This window comes from Melopsittacus undulatus, chromosome 4 (assembly GCF_012275295.1).
Source record: "Melopsittacus undulatus isolate bMelUnd1 chromosome 4, bMelUnd1.mat.Z, whole genome shotgun sequence".
In the NCBI taxonomy this organism is placed as follows: Eukaryota; Metazoa; Chordata; class Aves; order Psittaciformes; family Psittaculidae; genus Melopsittacus; species Melopsittacus undulatus.
In genome coordinates this window covers 37,625,614-37,648,424 of record NC_047530.1, presented here as the reverse complement: position 1 = coordinate 37,648,424, position 22,811 = coordinate 37,625,614, and the positions used below count along the sequence as shown (strand labels likewise).

Here is a 22,811-nt window from a genome sequence, read left to right as displayed (position 1 = left end):
GTGTCTGAGAAGTCAAAACCTAATAAATCTGTACAATGTCCACTTCTAATCTCATCAAAGAAGGAAATTAGATTTGTTTGGCAAGACATATTTACACAAAACCATGTTGACTGGGAGTAATTATATTGTTTCCGTAAAATCTGAATTAATCAAATCCAGTATTTAACTTATTTGGCCTAGTTTTTTAATACTGGCACATTATTAGTGCTTCTCCAGTCTTTGGGAATGTCAAAGTATTTTAAGATTGATTAACAGGGTTCTTCTCTAACCCTGCAACACCTAAAGTGAAAATTGTCTGAATCTGCTAAAGTAAAACTTCTCTCTCCTTGATTTTTAATAAACTGTAAGTGTATCATCCTGGTTTTTCCAAAGGCAGACCAACTTGTATACTGAAAAATCCTGGGGCTTTTTTGTGTTACGGTTTATGGTATAGCTACTCCAAATTTCGAATGGGCTTACACATTCACTGTTCTTCTCATAGCGATAAATCCTTATTATCTGTAGTCCTGCCACTGATGCATTTCTGAATATGATGCCTTTAGCTACTCTTATCAATTGGCATTGCTTCAGAATGTCTACCTTTTAGGATGTGTTTGTACTTATTTCCTCTGTAGTTTTGTGGCTTTTTATCATGTTTGCTTTATTTACTTTCTACCCTGAAAAAAGTGTTCTACTTTTGCTTGGTTGTGAGGTCAGATATGTTTTTATAGCCAACCTTAAAGGACTCCCTAATTTTCTAACAGTATGTCTTCTATCCTTTTTTTCTCCCAGTTTCAGGAGTTTGTATACTTGAGTGTTTCTGTGCATGTAAAGATACTGGTTTTAGTTCCCTATGAGAAATTCAGTTGGTTTATTATCACTTATCTCCAAGTAGTTGTTAACCTCCAGTACTGTGATTGACATCTCTTGTGTTATAATGAGATTGTTTACTTCATGCTCATAAATAATATATGGTTTTTGAAAGTGTATAAGAGTAGTTTAAAATTCTACAAAAGACTCCTAGCATATGTCCTAAAATGAAGTTCTCTATAGCATCATTTTCCATCCAAAGTTTATAGATATAGAAGAAAAACTCTTTCTGTTCCCTTGTTAATTTGCTGACCAAGTCTTTCTTAGGTTATGTTAGTTAGCGTATTGACCTCTACATATTCAAGAGCTGTGGTCCTGTGTTACTGGTCACTCTAAAAGGAATAAGGGCATGGGTTTGGATTTTTTTAAGGTATCGTGTTCCCTTACTGCCTCTTTTATCCTTCCTATTAATCGTAGATTTTAATATACCAGTTGTCCACCAGGTTTTAGTAGTGTTGGTTATATAAAATAAACAACTGAAGAAATTCTTTTAATTATATTCTGTGCCACCTTTGTTCAACTTGCTCGTTAGGTGCTGAATTTGAGCATGTACCTCATTTGCCTTCCAAATAACCTCCCCTTGTGTTGCTGATTTAATATCCTGGCTGCTCCAGCTAGTTTCCAACTGAGAAGATTAGCCTCCTACTTGTGTGGTGTAGGCCGTCCTGTTCATACAGTCCCTTCTTTCACTGATGGGCTGTTTCACGGATCAAAATCTGTTTCTTTTCAGTTAGTCATGAACAGGCAGAAAATGCAGGAAATAAACTTTCTCACTTCTGATAACTGTAGCCACTTACATTTTCATTTTTCTCTTAGCTGTTTTCAGTGCAGTTGAAGCCTTCGGTAATTTCATCTGAGATCTGATGCGGAGGCATTATATAGCATTTATGTTCTGTCTCCCATTGACTTCAGTTGCAGCTGTGAGAGCACGGTACTTCTGCAGATTAGACATGAGGGATTTATCTTGCACAGTCAGAAAAAGGGTAATATACTATGAATCCTTCTGAAAACTTTCATGATAAAGTGCCTAGACCAAAGGACAGATAGATTCCACTACTGCTGAGCAGTGTTCAGCTCTGTTAAATATGAAGTGTATTTGCTCTCTTACTGCAGTCACATTCCAACAACTGCAACAAAAGAAACAGGAATAAACAGGTAACAGGCTCTATTCTATGATTCTATCACTGGATAGGGATGATTCATGCCCAGGTGTGGTCCACCCAGAGCAACAGTTAGAAAGAAGTTTGGAGAAAAAATGATCATGCAGTTAAAAGTAGCATCATGATACATGTGTACTTGTAACCTTACCTGTGGTGTTTCCTAATATCTCTGCACTTGACTTCCTGATATGAATATCCTGCCAAGGAAGAGGTTTACTCACCCAACTTTAGCTGCCACCTGTCAGGGCTCTATAGCCAATACAAGGCAGTTGTTCTTCCCTAAAGATAAATGCAGAAGATAGGTGAAAAGTACTTTGGAAGTGCCTAATTTACTTAAAACTTTAGATGGCTCAAGGTAGGGGAGAAAAATGGCATCATTTCTCTGTGTGTATAATTATCCACATAGGTCTGTGTAGAAAGGTGCACTTATAGGTTGGTTTAGATATGTGTTAGCCATATACATCCATATATGTGTATATATACACAGTGTTAACATATAGGTGTACACAGTAATGTATTTCTTTTCTACTTATAGTACTTCAAAATAAATCTTAGATTAAGCCTCATGTGTGTTAAAGTTGTGGTTTTGAACTGAGCTACTGAATTTGGACCAAATCTGAATTTGCTTTATTAGTCACTGATGAGAGTAGTCCTGTCCCTAAGATCATCTTGGTAAAAGTGTGCTATATGTATGGCAATGATACGGAGGTGACTTCTCCTCTTGGTAAAGAGCGGCTCCCTCCACTTCCGATGAGCTAAGAACTTCTCAAGATGTGGTGTATTTAATAGGCTTCTGACGAAAGCTTGATAATGCATTGAACAGTGAGAGGTTGTCCAACTTCCATCCTTCATTGTTTATAATGAAAAAGAGTGAAGATGTGTTCTGTGCAAATCCAGGGGTATGTTTATTTTTTCCCTTAATCAGTTGCTAATGATATCTACTTTTCTAAGATACATGCTTAAGAGATTAGGCTAACCTTGAAACAGATCCCTTAACATTGTCCTCCCCTTTTTTGTATGCAAAATTACAAAGTGTAAAGCCATTACGTACTTTCTTAACAAAATTTTCTTCATCAATTTAAATTCCTAAAATGTGTGTTGGCATAGGAAATTTTTCTAGTCAATATTCCTGATTTAATCTTTGGTCTTAAGTTATTTTCTTCCTGTGGAATGGTAACTGCAAAGTGTGTATGCTACAGTTATGCTTGTAGGAAAGATTATTAATGGTTAGTTTAAATTATTGTGGGGTTTTTTACAAACTTCTGGAAAGTTACATTTTTTTATACTAATGTTATTCAGTGCAGTAATAGTGGAATAGCAAGATATTTTATTAACAAATATACTTTGGATTTCTGAATTAATATTTACTTACTGTGGTTTTATACTGAACTGTGAAGTTTATTATAGATGCCAGCAGTTGTATTCATTGTTTGTAGCAAGAAATATTTCAACCTAAATGCTAAATTACAAAAATGATTATTATGTTTGTAGCTACTAGAAAGCAACTGTTCCTGACCATAGTTCTCAAAAATAAGGAGGGTTACCAAAAAAATCCTTAAAAATAATATGTCTGTAAAATAAAGATTTTTAAGAGAGTAGGATAAGCTAGTAACTCAGTCAAAGGTTACCCACAGTTGGAGAAACATTGCTGATTACAGATCTCTGAGGTAGCAGTTGATCTAGGAGAGATAGAAAATTTATTTTATTTAAAGCAGAGAAACTTGCAATTCAACTGCACTCTGGTTGATGTAAAAAGTACAACTTTTGTAGAAGGTTATATACCACCTAAATGCTGGATAAAGTTCTCAGTCTTCTTCTGAATACCACAGTGCAGTAAATTAAAAAGAAATCTAAGTTTTATAATATGCTGTATTTTAAATCTGTGTCACACTGTGAAGCCTCAGCAGACAGTCTGAGTATTAAATAATACTGCTTTGACTGTAGAAGTATCATTTTCTTGAAGGCTGAAAACTTAATTAATCTTTGTAGGAAATAAGAAGTTCATTAATTCTTGCCAACAGTGACAACTTGTTACTGACTAGGACAGAAAGAAACCATTTACCCCTACAGTACTTATTAAGACAGCTCCAGCGAACTGTACATATTCTTATGTCATAATTTTGACTGTTGCAGTTCATGCTTAATTATTTACATTTCATAAATTATTAATGAGTCTTTTCTAGATTTTATTTGATATTTTGAAAAAAAAAAAAGTGGCCTATTGATGGCATCTCCATTCAGCTGCTGTTAATTTATCCCTAAGAGATGGTATGAATTAGAAATTTCTGTCCCCTCAAGAGGTGCAGCTTACCTGGATTTCCGTCTTTAAGAAATGGTGGGGCGTCAGTGTATCATCACAAACCATGAACCAGCTACCAACATCACTGAAAAACAATGGGTTTGGGGCTAAACTTGCACATTCTTTAATTTTATGAGTATGGTCTTTTGGTGTATTTGATTTTAGATATGAGTTATTAATTTTATTAACTCTAACACTTGAAATAAATTTAGAGAATATGTTTTGTAGAAAACAGTTTCATTTTACCAGCTGCCAGAGTTCTGGGCAGAGGGCAAAGCAGTGTTGGTATAAATAAAACAGTGATAATTTATACATTTTAATATAAAAATCAAAAGTCAGTCATATTATCAAATACAGAAAAAACATGATTTGAGGAAATAAATCTTGATTTGTTAACATTTAACTTTCCTTCTCAAAAGTTTTTCCTGCTGCTTTGATTTCTAGCAGTAGTAGTGGTGGATATTAAGATAGCAGTCCATTTCACCTGAGGCTGTTGATCATTTAGTCATCCGAAACAGCTTCTTCTAAAGTGTCTCTAGGATGTAGTTCCTCCCTCCAAAGGGAGTGGTCTTTAGTTAGATTATGTAAATCAAGAAATTCATTCATTATCACTGCATTGCTAATTCCTGCCTTAACCTGCAGAACCAGGAATCACACTGTGGTTTTCCTGCATGCAGCAAACATGAGAAGCCACTGTTCCTGTGTTTGCTGTAGTTTCTTGGAGGCATTGAATGAATGTAGATTCAAATCAGTGGGGGATTTGTTTATCAAATTTTGCAAATCAGGCTGCAGAAAATGGAGTTTTACAAGCCCTATTCAGCAGTCTAACATATTAAACTTGCTTCAGTTTTCAATATAATGTTCATACTGACTCTTTCAATCTTAATTTTGATTGATTACTTACCAGCAGAAGTTTAGACTGAAATCTTTCCTTTGTCCTCTTTATCCCTTGCTCACCTTTTCATTCTTTCCATGTCAATTATTAACATTGTGACGTTACTTGTTGCTGCAGTAACTTTGTTTCAATGCAGCTGTTGCCAGGTGAATTTTCTTCAAGCTCTTGATTGTTACATACATAAAGATTTTATTAGATATCAGAAAAGTTTTGTTTTGGGCAGCAGTCCTCAACTTTATATTCTTATGAAACTGGCCTGTGCTTTCTGTAGGTGTTTTATATGAAAACAAAATACAAGGGAAAATGCACTCTGTTGTTTCCAGGTTATGTATGGTAGGTTTTGTTAGGAAGATAGATACCAGGATATTGAAACATATTGGATTAAATTCCCAGGGACAGATTTGCTGTGGCCCTGGTGCAGTAAAGGTTCACAAGGGGCTCAGCAGACAGAATGTGTCCAATTCATGTGTTAATTCAGATCTTCTTAGGTCTGTTTTTTTGACTGGGAAGTGTTGCTGTAATTAGATGGTGAGTCTGGTGAAGCCGCGTGCTACCAGACTGTGACTGTTGCAAGACACAAGACCAAAGTCCAGGTGCTTTCAGCTCTCTGACAGCATGCCAGTGGCCACACAGTACACACCCTAGGGTGCTATTCTGCACTTAGAGTAGGGGCTGGTGGTTAATTCTGCAGAGACACACTTCCAGTTGTGACTAATTCACAGGTTTGAACTGGTCATCCTAGCTGCAGGATTTAGGCAGCAGAGGCCCTTGCCATATATACGCAGTTTAAAAGTTTCCTAAAGTATGCCTTGGCTGAGGTGAAACAACCTTTACTGTCATTTTCTGTTTTGTGGCTTCAAGTTCCTGCTTGATTTGTGGTAGTTTCTGCCATGGAAACCCATGCAGAATATCAGCTCTGAAGAATTTCCTGATTTCTATCCCAAATTTAGTTAGTATCTTTCCACATTAGATACAAAGCTTTCTTCAGATCTCTTCCTAAGGCAGAGGAGCTCTGTACTGCTCATTGCTCAAATTAGTTCCTCGTTGGTACAGTATAAATGTGGACTTTCCAATGGTAGTCCAAGGCAGAGTGAGACCAAAACTAAATCACTTTCCTCTCTCCCCAAGTCCCCCTTCTCCCCCCTCCCCCCAACTCATTCATGGATGAAAAAAAAAGGCAAAGAGCCAAGTTTCACCTTCCGGGGAAAAACCCAGTGTGACAGCCTGAAAACACTGCAAGCGTAGAGAGGAGCAGCTGGAGAAGTTAAGAAAGAATAAAAAGTAAATGAAAAGTGGTTGCTTAAAACCATTCCTTCTTCTTCCTTTTTCCCATCATTTTTAGCACTCTTCTGAAAGCAGAAAACTGACAACTAAGTGCAAGTTCTCTGTTTTTCTCAATAGCACGCTGTGGATTCCTGTTAACAGATATGAGGATGTGTATACAAGGATCCATGTAATTTTTCTTGCTATAATGGGTGGGGGTTTGGTTTTGTTTGGGGTTTTTTTGAGTCTGAAGTGGGAACAGAGAACTACATTCTTTGTTTTATTATGAAATATAAAATGATATATCCTGCCGTGTAACTTTCTTAAAACATAGAATGCCATGAAATTATGATACATTTTTACCCATCCCTGTTGTTGAAACTTTGGCTAGTTGATTTTTTTGCATGTCCTGTAAAATGTTGGTAGTTCCTGTTGATTGCCCCAGTGCCTACTGATGAGACCAGAACTGATTGTCAAGCTTCCCTACTTAAAGCTCAGAGAACAAGCTGCTTATGATGACCCAAACAGAGATATAAGGGAGGTCTGTGAAAGGGAGAGTATTCAACCAGCCTTAATCCTTGTTTTCAGTAAGGCAGTGTCTTTAAGTGCAGACTAATTAGTGAATAGACATGGTTGTAGATTCTTGTAGACATGTCTTTTGTTGGCTGGAGATGAACTGAGCAGCTAATAAAAATGGTTTAAAATCTCTGCTTTCTTTACTTTTAATGCACTTTAATAGGGTATAGAGATGAGAAAACATAAATCAGAGCAGGTGCAAAAGTAAATATAAGTCATTTGACTACCTATGCTGGTACATTCCATTTAGATATTAGCAGTTATGCTTGTGGCTCCCATTTGTGGAAGTCTGGCCCCGTGGTTTTCAAACAACTATTCATTTTATAACCTTTGACATATGTCAATACTAAAAAAGCATGCCTTTTTTTTCTGTTACAGTAATGTATTATGCAAGCATTACTTTGCATTTAAATAGTATGTTAAAGTCATCAATCACAAAGTGATCGATCAAGATAAACAGTTCTCCCATTTTAGCACCAGGGAAACCGAATTCCAAGAAGTGAAGTGAATTTCCTTAAGAATTGATGACATGCCTGAGACTAGAACCTAACTTTCTAGAGGGATGGTCCACATCTTTAATTGTTTGTTTATGATATCTGATTATATGTTGTATAATAAAATTTCAAGCAATTAGAAATAACCATCTGTACATTCTGAAAAGTCATTTATGGTAAAGTTGAATGCAAGGAAACGCATATGGGGAAACTGAGTTAACGGTGAAAGACATATAGTCACAGTCACCTGAAAGAGAAAGCATTCCGTGAAGGTCAGCAAGATATTTGAAATGTAGTAAAAAGGTAAAAAAAAAATAATTAAAAAAAATAAAAAGGTTGTGGGGTTTTTTGCTGGTTGTATTTCCCCTATTATTTGCACGTGACTTGACCTTGACACAATGAAGATAGGAAGCAGACAATTTTCTACTATTTTCTAAATTAACCATAAATTCCAGTGATATTCAATAACAGTACTTTAGTTATTGAAGCACATAACCTTTTTGCTGCCTTTATCACCTGTATTATCGATAGGAGATAATTACTGCAAAGCAGCTGGCTGTTGGTTTTAGAGAGCATCAATTGTTCTCCTGTCCCAGCTGTTGGCTAATAAGGACAGTCAACACATCTGTTTCAACAGCTGGTAATTAACAAAAGCCTAATTGCTGCAACTCTTTTAACAACAAATCTATGAAAGAGTAGGGATGTGGAGGAATATTATTTACTCTGTGCTCTGCACTTTCTGTGACCAGTTTCTTTTTTCTCTTTCTTTTTCTACTTTGAACACCACTGCCTTTGTCTGGCACATTGAATAGCAGGAGAACACAATATGGTAATCCAGAGCTTAAGTTTTTCAGATCTTTGTTGGTGTTTCTTATTGCAACATTTCTTTGCTAAGTTGCAAGATAAAATGGATCAAAAGCATTTTGTGAAGTTTCATACAACAGCTACAATCCACAGCAGTATGCCAATGCAATAGGGCTGCCAATCTAGCAGCCTCCAAAAGAAAGTAATGGGTTTCCCCATTTGTGTATGAGTTTAGCCGCCCTGCATCCTTTCCCAAAAAAATGGTGTCATCATTCTGAAAGTGGTGGGGTTTTAAAGAATTTTATTACTGTTGTTCAGATCCTTTGCGAAATTTGTTGCACAGTGGTTTGGGTTTTTTTTTCTGATGAAACCTGAATACATTGGTCAGTTTAAAAGTAAATGCCAGGTGATACCTTGCACTGCACAAAGATCTCACCATTTTATCACTACAGGATTGGCAAGGGTTCTGCACAATGCTTGGCTAAATAGCTGCATTTATGGTATCGGTCAGCAAACACAAAGTCAAAGACATTTCTCTTAATTAGGCTTGTTCTATGTGTTATCCTTATGTACGACGCATATATAATTGGAATACTCATCGTTAAAGAGAGAGAATGCATGTATACAAATACGAGATGTTAATCCCATTGAAGTCAATAGTGAACTTCTGTTGGCTTCAATGGGTCAGGGTTTTCCCTGCAAAACCAAATTTTCTTAAAAGCTGGAGACAAATTTGGCATTCATTATGTTACACATGAAAAGAAAGTGTTCAAGTATTAATGGAACTATTGCCTGAAGTATTATGCAAGTCAGGCATGTATTGTGGATTGTGTGAATGACTGAGTCAATAAAAAATTCTAAGAAATAGCATTTAATGGTGGCGATAAACTGATCATGAAAAAAATGTGATCCTTTGCAAAGTCAAGATCACTTGATTAAACTTGTCTCACTAATATTTCAGCTGGCAAATATTTCTGTACACCAAGTTCTTAATTGTCTGCTGGGTATGTTGAAAGGTATATAAGAAATTCTACCCAAGTGCTTGCCATCAACGGAATACAGATTGCATGATTAAAAATATTCTGGCAAGACAAGTTTGGTTCAGCAGGTGTTCGAGTGAAGAAATGTATAATAGGTGCACTGAAAAAGTATAAGATACGCTTTGAACAAATGAAAACAAAAGCATTGGCTAAAATTCTAACTGTAAGGTAGTAACGTAGAGACATGTTTGGTGTCTGGGTTTATCGGGGCATGATTTTTGTACACAACAATCTTTGGTGATTGAAATGGTTTCTTTTGTCATGCTCAAAAAAGAGAAAAGAAATACACCTGCATTAGACTATACTGTGGAAAATTTCTGGAGTAGTTGGTAGATGACAAAAATATTTGTCTTTCCTGTGGGTTATTTTGTTTTATTTTGCAAGTTATGATGTTAAAGAAAATGGCTGTGGGTAACATATCACTCTGCTCATTCCCTTCCCTTCCACTTCCTTCCTCTGAAGATTACAAGAATTATCAGACACGCATACAAGTACCTTTTCTTCCAGTTGAAATGTAGTTGAGTCTGAGTTGCAACAGAAATTTAGACATGTTCTGCAACTACGCACCAGAACTTAGATAGGAAGTGAAAAGAATGTTTTTGTCTACAACAAAGAATCTAATCAAACAGGTCTGGGGAAATGTGATTACCTACTTCATATAAAAGTTAATAGATTTTTGCAGAAAGGACCAGAAATCTTTTATCATCAGAACATACTTTTGGGACCTAAGTGAAGGTAACTCACTTATATCAACATATCTCATCAAACAGTATAGCCTCCATAACAATCCATGGGTGTCCATCAGCTGCTGATTCAATAGGAAGGGGCCATCTATTGAATCTTCTGTACTTTTTCCATCAGATAAGGTGGTTCTTATAAATACTTGAATGTATCTTCTCATAAACGCATCTATTTGCTTTTCTTTAATTTTAAGTCCTCTGTCTGAGTTCTACTTGTATGGAAAACATTGCAATAAGGTTGTGGAGAAACCAAGATTCAGACTGTTGCTCTGGTCAAAGTCAGCACAAGCTATTTAGACTCAGTATGATTGATCCCTTTTACACATCAAGAATTACACAGATTGAAAGTGAAACTGTTTAAAATTACCTGTTGAGGATCCTCGCATCACAGGAGACATGATAGTAGTTTGTTCACAGTCTTTGAACTTCACAGTCACCCCAGCTGGACAAGTGGCTCAAGGTAGTGAAGCCCGTAGCCAGCCTCAGGAGCAGGCATTTTTTCCCAAGTAAAAAAGTGCTACATACAACATTAATCCAACTGGAGAAAGAACCTAAATTTTCTTCCTATGTTGTCTGATCAGAACTTCAGATATTAAAAGAAAAGTAATACTAACAGACTTGCCAGACTCAAAGTTATTTTGAGCATTTCTTGGTAGTTAAGGTCTGCGCATGTCAGTGTGGGGCATACACTCATGGATTTATTCTTATTCCTGTTTTTCTTGCTAACAGATACATTTATTCAGTAATGATTTATTCTTTTCTGAAGTGCAACTGTTGCTGTTGAACTCAGCACTTTGATTCTTAATTTCTGTGTGTACAAAAATGTCAGATAAATTTGAGTGTGTATACCTGTCAGTAATTCATTTTACATGAGGTGGAGACCACAACATGAAGTACCAAATGTTAACTCCAGCTCTTCCCTTTGCTTCCAAACCCTGGAAGAGTTATGGACTGAAGCCATCCACTGAAGTCACTGGGACAATTAATTTTTATAATCCTGTGGCTTTTATAAAAGGCTTGTAGTTTAATCCTGATAGTGGGATTAGACACTGCTGCCTTCTGCAGAAGTACTGTCTGTCAAGAGGTAACAATCATTCTGTTTCTTTGTGTGAAAGGTTATAATTTGGAGTGTATTATCACTTAGCATCAATTATAAGCTTTGAAGTGTAAATTGTTAACTCCTTTTTGCTCAAGTTACTGCCTTGCATTTTTTTTTCTGCATGAAAGATCTCATATTTTCTTCTGAAAAAGAGACTTGTGAAATGTTGCAGTGTTCTCAGCTGGAGTGGTGTCACACTGAAATCAGGGGTAAGGAACTGTAATAATGTCTCATAACAGAAGCTAAAAGGTAAACAAGTCCAGACATCGGTGGAAGGGCATGGCCAATGGCTGGTTAAAGATTAAAGCCAAGGACTTCACTATAAGGGGAAATCTGCAATAGAACTTGAGTAGTGAGGTAAGATTAGAAAGATTTAGCCAGGCAAGAATTACTTCTGCATCACTGGAGTGGAGCTGTGGGTGACACCTGTTGAACAGTCAAGAGGCTGTAGAGACAGCCTACTGGGAGTGAGAGAAGAAAATTGTCAGTCAAACACATGTATGTTCAGTTTGTCAATCTTGGTCAAGTTTATTAAGCTTTTACTAGTTAGCAAGACCAATTTTCTGTATCTACTATAGTAACTAAAATAGGATCAGAGCATGGGCTTGCACATTGACATGCGACTATCTATGCTTTTTGTTAGCAAGCTTCCTGGCAGGGTTTTAACCCACTTTCCTGCACAATGCCTTTGAACAATACTGTGTACCCAGGCCTGTTCCCCTTTGACAATCCAGTGTTAGTAGCCCTTCCTTTTAGGGGTGGACAGAAGAGAGCTTTTGACATGGTAACACAAGGCAGGTCATGCCAGTAGATCTCAAGACCAGACCATGGTTTCTGGATGGTTCCTTATAGCAATAGAGGTGATTGCTGTGGTCAATTTCGATATGTTAAGTGGAGCCTGAAAATGTACCAGCCGGAGAGCCCTGAAAGCACACACAGTTTCTGGCTGCAGCACAGATAAAACATGTCTGGCTGTAACATGAACTTTCTTCTGTTCTTCTGCCAGTTCAGTTCCACCCCGAACTGGATAGGACACTTTTGGGGCTGAGGGGAACGTTGTTTTTACTGAATAGGGTCTTTGTTACCGCAAAGCTTCTGAGACAACATTACAACACTACCTTTTGGATCCTGTGCTGATGACTTGCTGTTTGCGGCAGATACTGACTTGATATCCTAAGTGTCCAAAGTCAGTTGCATGGACAGCAGGTTTAACGTGGGTGCTGACATTTGAAGCTTTCCCAGACTAATCTGCCAGTAGGTCTCAGGCACTACCTGGAAGGCTTCTTCAGCTCACTCCAGCCTACACAGTCATTTCCTTCTTGATTTCCCCTAAGAAGATTGCCAGTAAAGTTTGTTACATAGTATAATAGTCTTCATGGTGGGTGTGAAGCAATTCAGGTCTCTGAGTTGAGGGAAACATGTTTGTTACTAAAGTAGACCAGAGAGGTTTTTCTTCCTTGTTGTAAGATTATATTTGATAACCTGGTCTGCCTTTGAAGGGAGAAAATCCCTTTTTAGTCCAGTTACCTATGCAGCTGTAAAAGGGGGACATAAGAAGGCTTCCTCAGATAAATAATATATACCATGCATAAAACAATGTGCTTTATTTTACCTTCAAATAAGACAGATTTCTCTGTATTGCTGATGTCTTCCCATTGTTTATTTGAACTTGCATCTTTCCAACTGATTTTTAGATCAGAAACAAAATGTCTGATGTCACCAAGGCCAAACCTGAATTACAGAACGTGGAGAAATGTGACCTTTCCATATGCCCACAACTTTAAGCAGTCTTTAATCTGAGATGTGAAGGGATTAACACTTTTGTTGTTTTCATACAGTTTCTAAAGCCATAGCTACTATACAGAATATAACAGTTCTGAATGGCTTTTTGCTTCTCTGTTAAAACAATGTCTTCTTGATTGTTTTTTGTTTTGTTTTGTTTTCTTTTCTTTTCGCAGTGTACATCATGGTTTAGTAGAGAGACAAATGCCTTCCTGCTTGTATATGGAGACCTAAATACTTGTTACTTAAAATTGCACCTCCAGCTTGTGTTCTTGATAAAATACCTCCTACAAAAAGGTCACCATCTCTATACATGACATTTGTTTATGTGCAAAGCTCAATCCAGCTATGAATGTATTTTGGAGATGTCATCCTTGAAAGTTTTCTGGAGTCTTTTTGTTGTCACGAAGGTTATACCTTACCTGAAATAAGCTTTGTGGTATCTTCAGGTAGTTATCCATATGCACATTGTAGGCATGTGCTATGGTATCTCTAAGGTTTTTAGCAAATGAATTAAAATCGTAAATAAAACCTTGACCCTGGGAAGTCAGTTAGTTTTGGGTCAACCTCACAGGGGCAGAATTCCAAATTAACCTTTCTCATTCCATAAATCATTCTTTATCATAAAATGGTTCCATGTATTAATCTCACACAATCATCACATGCCTTGCGTTGTCCTTTGAATAGCTAATTTTTTCTGCAATTTCAATATAGTGTATATTCCTTGAAAGAAGTATAGGATGTTACAAAATATTACTGCAGATGATGAACAGACTTAGACCAACATCATATTTATGGTTAGATAAGCAAATTCATAATTCTCAGTGAAAGATATCATGAGCGTTTCATACAGACACTTTCTTGCATAATGTGATAATGGACTGAATCTGACTGTGATATGTGCTTATTTGGCCACGTCAATAGGTGAAAGAGTGAACTGCTTGTCAAATACTGCTGGTACAGGGCATGCTTCCCAGTGTGATGTGACCATGCAGTACAAGAATGAGACTTTCACATCTTGGGCATAATGGTTCAACCAGTATTGCTTTAAGATAATTAGTAGATATTAAGTTTGTTCTTATTGTTATAAAATGAACCAGGTCTGGGCAGAAATACTATTGGAACCTTTCATTTTTTGTAACAGAGCGATAAAAAGTTATCTGTTCATTTTTTTTTTTTCCCTGATTGTACAATCTGCATAATATTTGTTGTGGCCAGTTGCTGTCATCCCAGTCACAACAGAACCTCTCAGAAATGAGTGACCGTACAAGCAATATTCATATGTTATGATCATGTGTTCTTACTGGGGAATTTGTGCTGTGATGAAGACAAGAGTCTGGACCCCAGATAGCAAGTTCACTGTGAAGTTCCCTAAAAATATTAAATTAGGGATAGTGTAAAGATTGGGTTGGGAAAGGGGGCATCAGGTATACTTGCAGTACAATATTTCTTAAAAATGGCAGTTCCGTTTTGGAATAAAAGGGAGATTATGGAATTACTATTTGTAATTCCAGTAAGAGAAAACATTAACACATTAGTTGTAAAGTAACTGAAAAAGATGCACTTATACATACTGAAAAGCCAGTATTGATGCACTCGCATTATAGGTGAAAACCCTGATTTCAGCTCCGTGATCCAAGTTGGGCACCCTCAAACATTTTGGTGGCTGGGTTTTGGAGTTAGTCTCCTTTCCCGTGATGCATCCACTGTCTGGATTTGCTTTTCACATACTTAGCAGTTTGATAAAAAATGATTTGTGCCAGTTTCCAATGGAAATCACCATAAACTTGGGTAATTCACAAAACTTCAGAGCAGAGGAGGAGTATTCTTGCTGGTGGGATTCTGCTGTTTCCAGAGTGAGTTAACACAAAGACTGGAACTCAACATTAGGTTTCTGCATCCAAAAAAAAATAACAAATTACATGGCTGAAGAGGAGTTCTCTTTCCTGTCAGAAATTCTGCCTGACATTCCTCAGAAATATTTCCATCTAAACCAATGCATCTTCGCAAGGTGTTATTGTCCCAATGAAACAATGCTTTTTATTTAAAAAAGAAAAAAAAGGGTTTCAGAAAAATTTCATTAACTGATATTTATTCTGACCAACAATAGTATTAGATTGTAGAGTAAAATCTTATTATGGTTAATTGTTTGATCCTGATGCAAACTCATAAAGGTCATGTTTGCTGTTGAGATCCCATTCCTTTGTGCTCAGAGGGAATGTCGAAATGGGTGTGGTTGTGGTGTTGTGTTGGGGGAAGCTGTGGCTTAAAGGCTGTTAGCATTCCCACCACCCCCAGTTACCCTGAAATTCACACCCACAAACAACCTATAGCCAGTTCTGCAGCGTAGTTTTTCTAGCTGTACTGATCTTCCACAGCAGTTCAGTTCCATCAGGAATCAGTAATATAGTTCCTTGATTTACTCTAAGTTAAGATAGGTTTACTAAAACTATTTCTATTGGAAAATGATGTGTTGAGAAACAAATTTTCATTAATTTCTAATCCTTTCAGTTAGTATTCCGAACTTTTCAATTTAAGTTTATCTCCCAGAGGTGTTATTTGGTCAATATTAGAAATTACTTTTCAAATTTCAAAAATTCAACATGAAGCTTTAATTTTACAATTTAAATTTGGATTTATTATTGTTAATGATGTATTTCATAATTTGTTAATAATTTATAACATCTACTATAGTACAGTTCTAATTGTCACTTTTCATTTTTAAAATCATCAAGGGCAGCTGCACTTAAATGCAAGTTGAAACACTTTAAATTTTCTAGGTCAATGTGTCCTCTGCATTGTAATGAAAGTTTGACACGTTAACACTGTGATTTAAAAAACAAGGAGATCACTTAGTGTGTTTAATATTAGCGTGCTAGGCATTTTCAGTCCCCTTGTGTTAGCTGGTGTCTTTTTCTTGACCCTGGAAACCTCTGATCCCCTAATTAATAAGACAAGTGCTTATATTCTTTTCTAGATCAAAGCATCACCTGCTTTTATTGGTGGTGGAACAGTTTGATATGTTGACACTCTGATACAGAAAATAAGATGAGCTGTTGTAATCTACACTAAGTAGCAGCTGCTAATGTAAAAATAACAGAATGGTAAGAAGGTGGAGGTCATAATGTGTCACAACATGACCCACTCCATCATGTGGTACATGCTTCTCTTAGTGATATGATGTGCAAAATGTAAAAGCAGTAAAAGTAGTGTAAGATAAAAATATTTCTTCAATGGTTTAAAAACATTTTTTTTCCAGAGGGTTTTCAGTTTGTTTGGGGTTTTTTTTTCTTACTTATTCATTCTAATTCAGCATGAAAGAAACCTTTGTTTCACCCTACTAGTCTCCTGTTGCCCTGGAAAGACACCTGACCTCTTGCTGTCCACCTAACTTGCTAATATCAACAGAAACATACTTCTGCCCCATAAGAAATGGGGCAATTATCAGTTGTACATTTCTGGCTAGATTCCATTTCAGACTCCAGATGAAATAGAACCAAAGGAGCAGAAAGACATCTTACTGCCATCTTTGCACATTATACAGCTCTACTGAGTATAAATGAGTTCATAAATTGCAGAAATTACCTTTGAGGCTCTCCGGAATCGCCATTCAGCTTTCTTCTAATCCATAGGAATATCCTGGATCAGTAACAGAAAAAGCTGTTGATAGCAACTGTGACTGAGTTAACGAATACTTGCGTGTTTACAGGCATCTCAGTCAAGGTGGTGGAAAATACTTTGGGTGGAAAGGGTATCACTCATAATTGGATTGGTTATAATCGCAGTAAGAATAAGAATAACTCTTCTAAACTCTTAGAGTTTACTTATAAAACAAGAAAGTTACATCTTAGAAAACAGATACAAAGACAAATGAAAATTGCCAGAGGTTAAGCTAAATTGGCCTTTGGAAAGGAAATTAAAACAAACAATAGTGTAACGACTGAAATGAGAACAAGGAAAGAGGAAATTTGCCATCACTCTGAGAAAGGCATGGAGATCAAGGATAATCCGGATCTGCGTAACTTTCTTTTTTTCTCTCAACACTGGGCCATGTTGATGTCAACTGCAAGGACAGGGATTAAGAAAGGTGAATGTGTGGAAATGGAGTACATCCTAGCTGTTCAACATATTACTCTGTTCAGACTGGGATAATGGAAGGTTTCTATCCCCAGTTCTGAGAGAGCTTATACCTGAAATTCCAAGAATGATAGTGAAGTTCTTTAATAAATCCTGTGAGGCTGTGTACAGTGTAATATGACAGGGAATTAGCAGAGGCAGCATCTATATTTCGAAGGGCAAAGAAACAGAATTCTGACAGTTGTAGACCAGTTAGTCTTTATTATGAGGCTTCAGAGTAAATTTGTGAGAAAAATTAAAGCATGAATCCACCAACAATGGATTGAAGTACAACTTTCACCCAAGATCATGCAAGAATTCTTCTTTAGTATGGTAACTGGTTATTTAGACAAGGAAACTTGTTAAATATAAGTTAGCACATAAGCTTCATGTGGTGCCATATGGAAAATTATTCATTACAGTGGAGAATGTGTATATTGTTATTTTACAAGCACGCACAAGCTTAATGTGGGAAATGCTGCTTGCTGCTAGCTGGGTTTACCTAGCATCTCTTGTTTGGAAGGATGGGCATGTTGAGCTCATGTCTGTCTGCAAAATTTCATGTACCCATGAAGGAGATGAGGGATTAGTCAAAGGCAATAAGGAACTAGTTAGCAGGAAGGCAACAGCAAACAGCTTTGAAAGGAGAAACGTTAAGGTCCAAGGATTTCACTAGTGGAATTTCACTCCAATTTCTCACCAGTTGGTGCTGAACCAGTTTTCTTTAATGCTGTCATTGAGAACCTTTGGCATAAAGAGCAGCAGTATACCAACAAAATTGCTTGATGAAGCAGATCTGGGAGATGTTATTAATACAAAGTGGAGATATTATTCAAATAAAGTAAGTTCAAGATATCTCGCAGAAATATTGGAATGGCCTCAAGTACTGGGAAAATAAAAGCAGTGGGGTGGAATTCAATGGTACCAAGTATAAGGTTCCAGTATGAATAACAATTTCCACTGTTAGCTGGGTAATAGCAATGGGCAGGAGAACAGACATGTATCAGAGGGTGACTAAGAGCAAAAGGGATGCAAGAATGTATCACACAATATATTTTCACCAAAGTTAAGGCATGCAGCTAGCAGAGTACTGATGAGAGATGCATTTGAATTGATCAGGAGAATACAGAGCTTGCTTACTGAGAAGTAACACAAAAGGTTGTTTGTTTAGCCTATGTAAGGAGGGAAAAATATACACTTTCTATAAATATATGTAGGTGGAAATATATATGCTTTCTATAAATTGTATTTTTCCATTCTTTGGCTTAAGAAAGCATACAGCATTGTTCATTTAGATATTTTGAAACAAAAGGAATAACAAAAGGATCAGTAATGATATTTTCTTAGTCAAGATCAGGCTGGTTTAGGTTTGATAGATAGCAATTAGCAAACTTTAAATTTTTGGTATGTTTGCTCAAATGCAAAATGGGATAGATGTAGAAACAAGAATTCTCTTTTGGGGGGTGGGGGGGAGGGTTAGAAAGGGAAAGAATCTATCCACCTTAAACCAAATATGAAAGCAGAGGATCTTGTGGGCAAAATAAAATTGGAAGAAAGACCATATCCCAGGGATCAGTGATCTGTTTAATCTTTTCTAGGTTAAACAGGAACTTCACTGAAGGTGACCCCAATACCAAAGTGGTGACCAACCTCACCTTTATGTTGACATTTTTAGGGAAAACCACCAGAGGCACCTGCGTGTAATTCTTTCTTCTCTTGTTGAACCTTCCTTACTCTACCTTCAAAAAAAAATTTAATCGAAACTTACCCATTTCTGTGAAGCGTTCTGATTTCCAGAGCTTGACGCTTTCCAAAGGAATAATATTTTGTTACAAAGATCCCAAGCAGCTATTATTATTACTGGAGGTGAGCTCATGTAGGATTTTTGCCATTTGCATTATGGATAGATTTCAATGTACATTAGAGGAGTCTTCCAAATGTTTTATAGTAGTGAAGGCATCATTATTTTAGTTAGCAATTTAACTTTGTGTGAGGCACTATTTTGCTTTCCTTCCTCTAGTGAAAGAAGACATCTCTCTTTTGAGAGGATATTTGAGTCATTCCTTTATATTTACTACTCTTCAGGTCTGTGAATGATGGGGTATTCTGTTGCATGGCTGCACTCTGTGCACAAAAAAATCTTGTGCTTGAATTTTTATTGGTCTCATGCAGCTCCCTAGAATCAACCCCACTACATGTTACTGAGGAGGTTAGCAAATGCCTCCTTTTCTTCCCTTCACTTTTTGTAGCTGTTTTGGGGGTTTATTTGTTTGCTTGTTTTATCCAAAACACCTGATTTAGCTGTTATTTTTACTGGTGCAAACCCAGTCAAATCAGTGCAGTTTTCTCTGAAAAACTGAGATAAAAAAGCGTCTTCAGACTCTAGTGCCTTCTGACTTTTGTCCTGAAAAGCAAGTGGAATATTAGTTCTATATTTTATGATAGTTCTCCAAAGAGACTAGCTGTTAATCTCTCCATGAGTAGGTGTGTCAGCTGCAAACATTTCCTTCCAGTCTACCATTTCAATCACACTTCACAGTACACTGAAAATTGGCAAGGATGTTAATTATTGGCCTCTAGAACAAACCACCTACTTTGATTCAAGCGTGTTTTCCAATTTTTAAGAATGTTGTTTCACCTACAGAACAGTATAATTACAGAAAATAGCTTGGTTTGGCTAACGTCCTTGTGTTCTGCGAGTTCTGCTTGCAAGGCAGCAAGCAGCACCAGACATGAGGCTCACCTGCAGAGGATTTTAACCTCTTGTTGGCAGGAGTTAGGGCTTGCCAGCATCCAGTACATTGTTTTCAGTATCAGAAGCTCTAAACTACTGTCACTCAGAGGTTAAACATTAACACTTTCTGCTTTTGAAGCTGGAGGAACTCTCCATACAGTAAGAAAGTTTGGTTTATTCTCTAGTGAACTTCCTATAAAAATTTTATGGATGTCCATTGCAGGAACAGTTACAGTGGTAGGTTCTGTACACAGGGCAGTGCAAAACCCTGCATGCAACGTGACACACTGAACGGCACAGTGCAGAGATTGGTTGTGTATCTGCATTTGTGCAATGTGGTGTTTAATAAAATTTGCCAGGAGTCAGCCATGTATCCGGGACATGATTAATCAACCAGCAGAATAAATTGCCCATAGATGACTGGGAGTTGACAGTAAACAGTAAAGCACCTGCCTTGAAGACTTAAAGTCTTAGTAGACAAACAGGAAACAGAAGCAAGTGGGAGCCCTGTTTTAGGAGAGAGATTTTGAAGCATACAGACAGGGTTGTTCATGATTATACAGGGAGTTTGGCAGCACTAGAGGCTGAACTCTGTGCATTTCCCTTCGTGTATTCATAGCTCATGTAACAAGCCTTTAATTTACCAAGAAACTTTTCCACGACGCTATCCTCTTTGGGCAGAATCTGCAGTCAGCATTTCTCACACATGTACCTCTCAGTTTGAGACTCTAAAATTTGTACAATTAATAACTTACACCATTAATTAAAAACATTGGAAAGCAGCCCAATGCTCAGGCTCATGTGTCAAAGAATTGCTGTGCAAGCCCAGTCTTATTTGTTGTTACAACAATTAATCATCCACTGATTTCAAGATAATTTATATGGTACCTGGGCCCTCAAGGGAGCCCTGCAGTGCTACTGAAACTGGACGTTGAAAATTACTGGTGATTAACCTATAGGGCCCTAATAAATATACACGAGTACTTACTTCTCCTAACTCCTTCTTAACCATAAGGTCCTGTTGGGGCTGGCTACCTTCCTGACTTACAAGCCACATGCTGCAATCTCCATAATGGCTGTGAGTCACAAGCCCTTCACAGCATGATGTGAATAAACAATGGGAGTGGAAGTATCCGGGAGGGTTCACAGGTGGGAGATGACAGTGGTTGTTCACAGATTCCCTCATTCCACTATAATCCAGGTCCTGGGTGAGAATGCACCCAGATCCCAAAATGAGCCACTGGTGCCAGTCTTGCCAGTCTGCCACAGCTCAGTGTGCCGGTTATTCAGCAGCTGTCCTGCTGGTAACATCAGCCAGTGGCTCTCACCAAAAGAGCCATGCTGAATAGCTGGAAAGCCATGTGCAGACCAAGAGTTGCACACTGGTTGTTTTCAGCCAAGTGCCTTGATTCACTCACTACATGTTGCTCAATAGTTTTGCACTATAGAAACATATCAGTATAAAATACGTTTGTTGATAAACACTTGTCTGAACAGAAGTCTAACCTTAGCCATTTAAAAAGTTTACCATACACATGGGGGGAGCCATTCAAGGCATCGTTCTGCTTAGAGGAAAAAAACCCAACAAACCGGAAACAATTGCAGTGCTAGAACAAGAAAGATTTTTTCATAAGAGTTTAGTAGGCAGTGTTATAAAATAGCATAGCTTTATTAACTTTATAATAGAGCACAGCTCAAATGAATGCAAAAGGATTGTGAAGTTTTCAAAGTAATATGGGTATTCTGAATAAATTGTTTATAATTTTTTTTTATCACTTCATAGGCAGAGTTGATAGCCCTGCAACAAGAAAAAGAGGCTGCTCTTCAACAGTGCAAAAAATTAGAAGAAGAAATCCAGACATTGCGTGCTTATTACAGGTAAAATAATTAATACTAATATAAATCAGTGACTCATAGGGGAAATTTTCTGTACTGTGTCTGACTCTGAGTGAGGAAATGGCCTTATCAAATAGGTATTTGTTGGAAATGTGAATACATCAATGAATCAAGGCTTGCATTTCTGCTTTACTGCTCACCAGCCGTTTCTTTGAAATAGAAGTCCCTTTCTTATAGCCTAAATTTTCTGTTAGTTTCTGCTAAGGGAAGGGGAATGCTGCTGGCAGTCAGTTCTCACAAAAATGAAAGAGCTGTGTTATAGCAATGTTTTTTGCTTAAAAACATGAGGACAAAAGAACTGGTTGACGGCAGTTTTTGTTTCTTCCCTGTTTGCTCACTTACGTAACTTAAAATAATAAAATCTGTAATTCTAGAAGACTGATTTCTTTTTCAACACCAATATAATATATGTGTTTCAATTCCTTACGTTCTGTAGCAGTATGGAGAATGAGAGAAATTGCTCTTCTCTCATTAATTTAGGTGGGCTGCAATGAACATTTGCATGGATCAGTGGGTTTTAGTCCCTGAGGAAAAGCTCTGTGTGGTCCAGTGAAGGAGTTAGGTTGTTTTATGGAGTGATGTTGGGTTACAGCTCTCATTTCATGCTGACCTCCTGTGTGAGAGGGAATACAGAGCTGCCAGCAGGTTAAAGGTAGGAGAATTGGCATCAGCACAGCAGAAACTTGTGAATCTGAAGTCTGAATGTCTGTGATGAGGGATGTGGGCTGCAGAGGTAAATAATAAATGTAGTGTGAATATTACGTTCACTGGAAATAAAGAGGACTAGTTAGCTATGTCTAAAAGCATCTGCAGCAGCAGAACTGTGTATGTTTTCAGTGTTTCAGCATTTACAAGTGAAAAATACTCAGGTTTCTAGAGGTTTTTCGAGTTTCCCCTTCTCATTAAGTTTATTAAAACCTTGGAGGGAAGTTTCAAAGACAGCTTTTGTTCCTAAATCTCATAGGCATTTATTTAAGGCCTGTTAATAGTGAATAGAAACCCCAAGCAATTTGTGATTATTGCTTTTAATGAATTTGGTCAGCATTTAGTGTGTACACAAATTA

At 37.2% G+C, this 22,811-nt stretch overlaps 1 protein-coding gene across 1 annotated transcript in view; it reads left to right on the top strand.

Annotated features, from left to right (window-relative positions):
* The window catches only part of MIPOL1 (mirror-image polydactyly 1), a 158,611-nt gene that overhangs the window by 90,295 nt on the left and 45,505 nt on the right, over nt 1-22,811 (top strand). Inside the window, exon 12 of the mRNA XM_013129022.3 lies at nt 21,635-21,729. Coding sequence (XP_012984476.2) covers nt 21,635-21,729 — 95 coding nt within the window. The remainder of the gene's footprint in view (nt 1-21,634; nt 21,730-22,811) is intronic.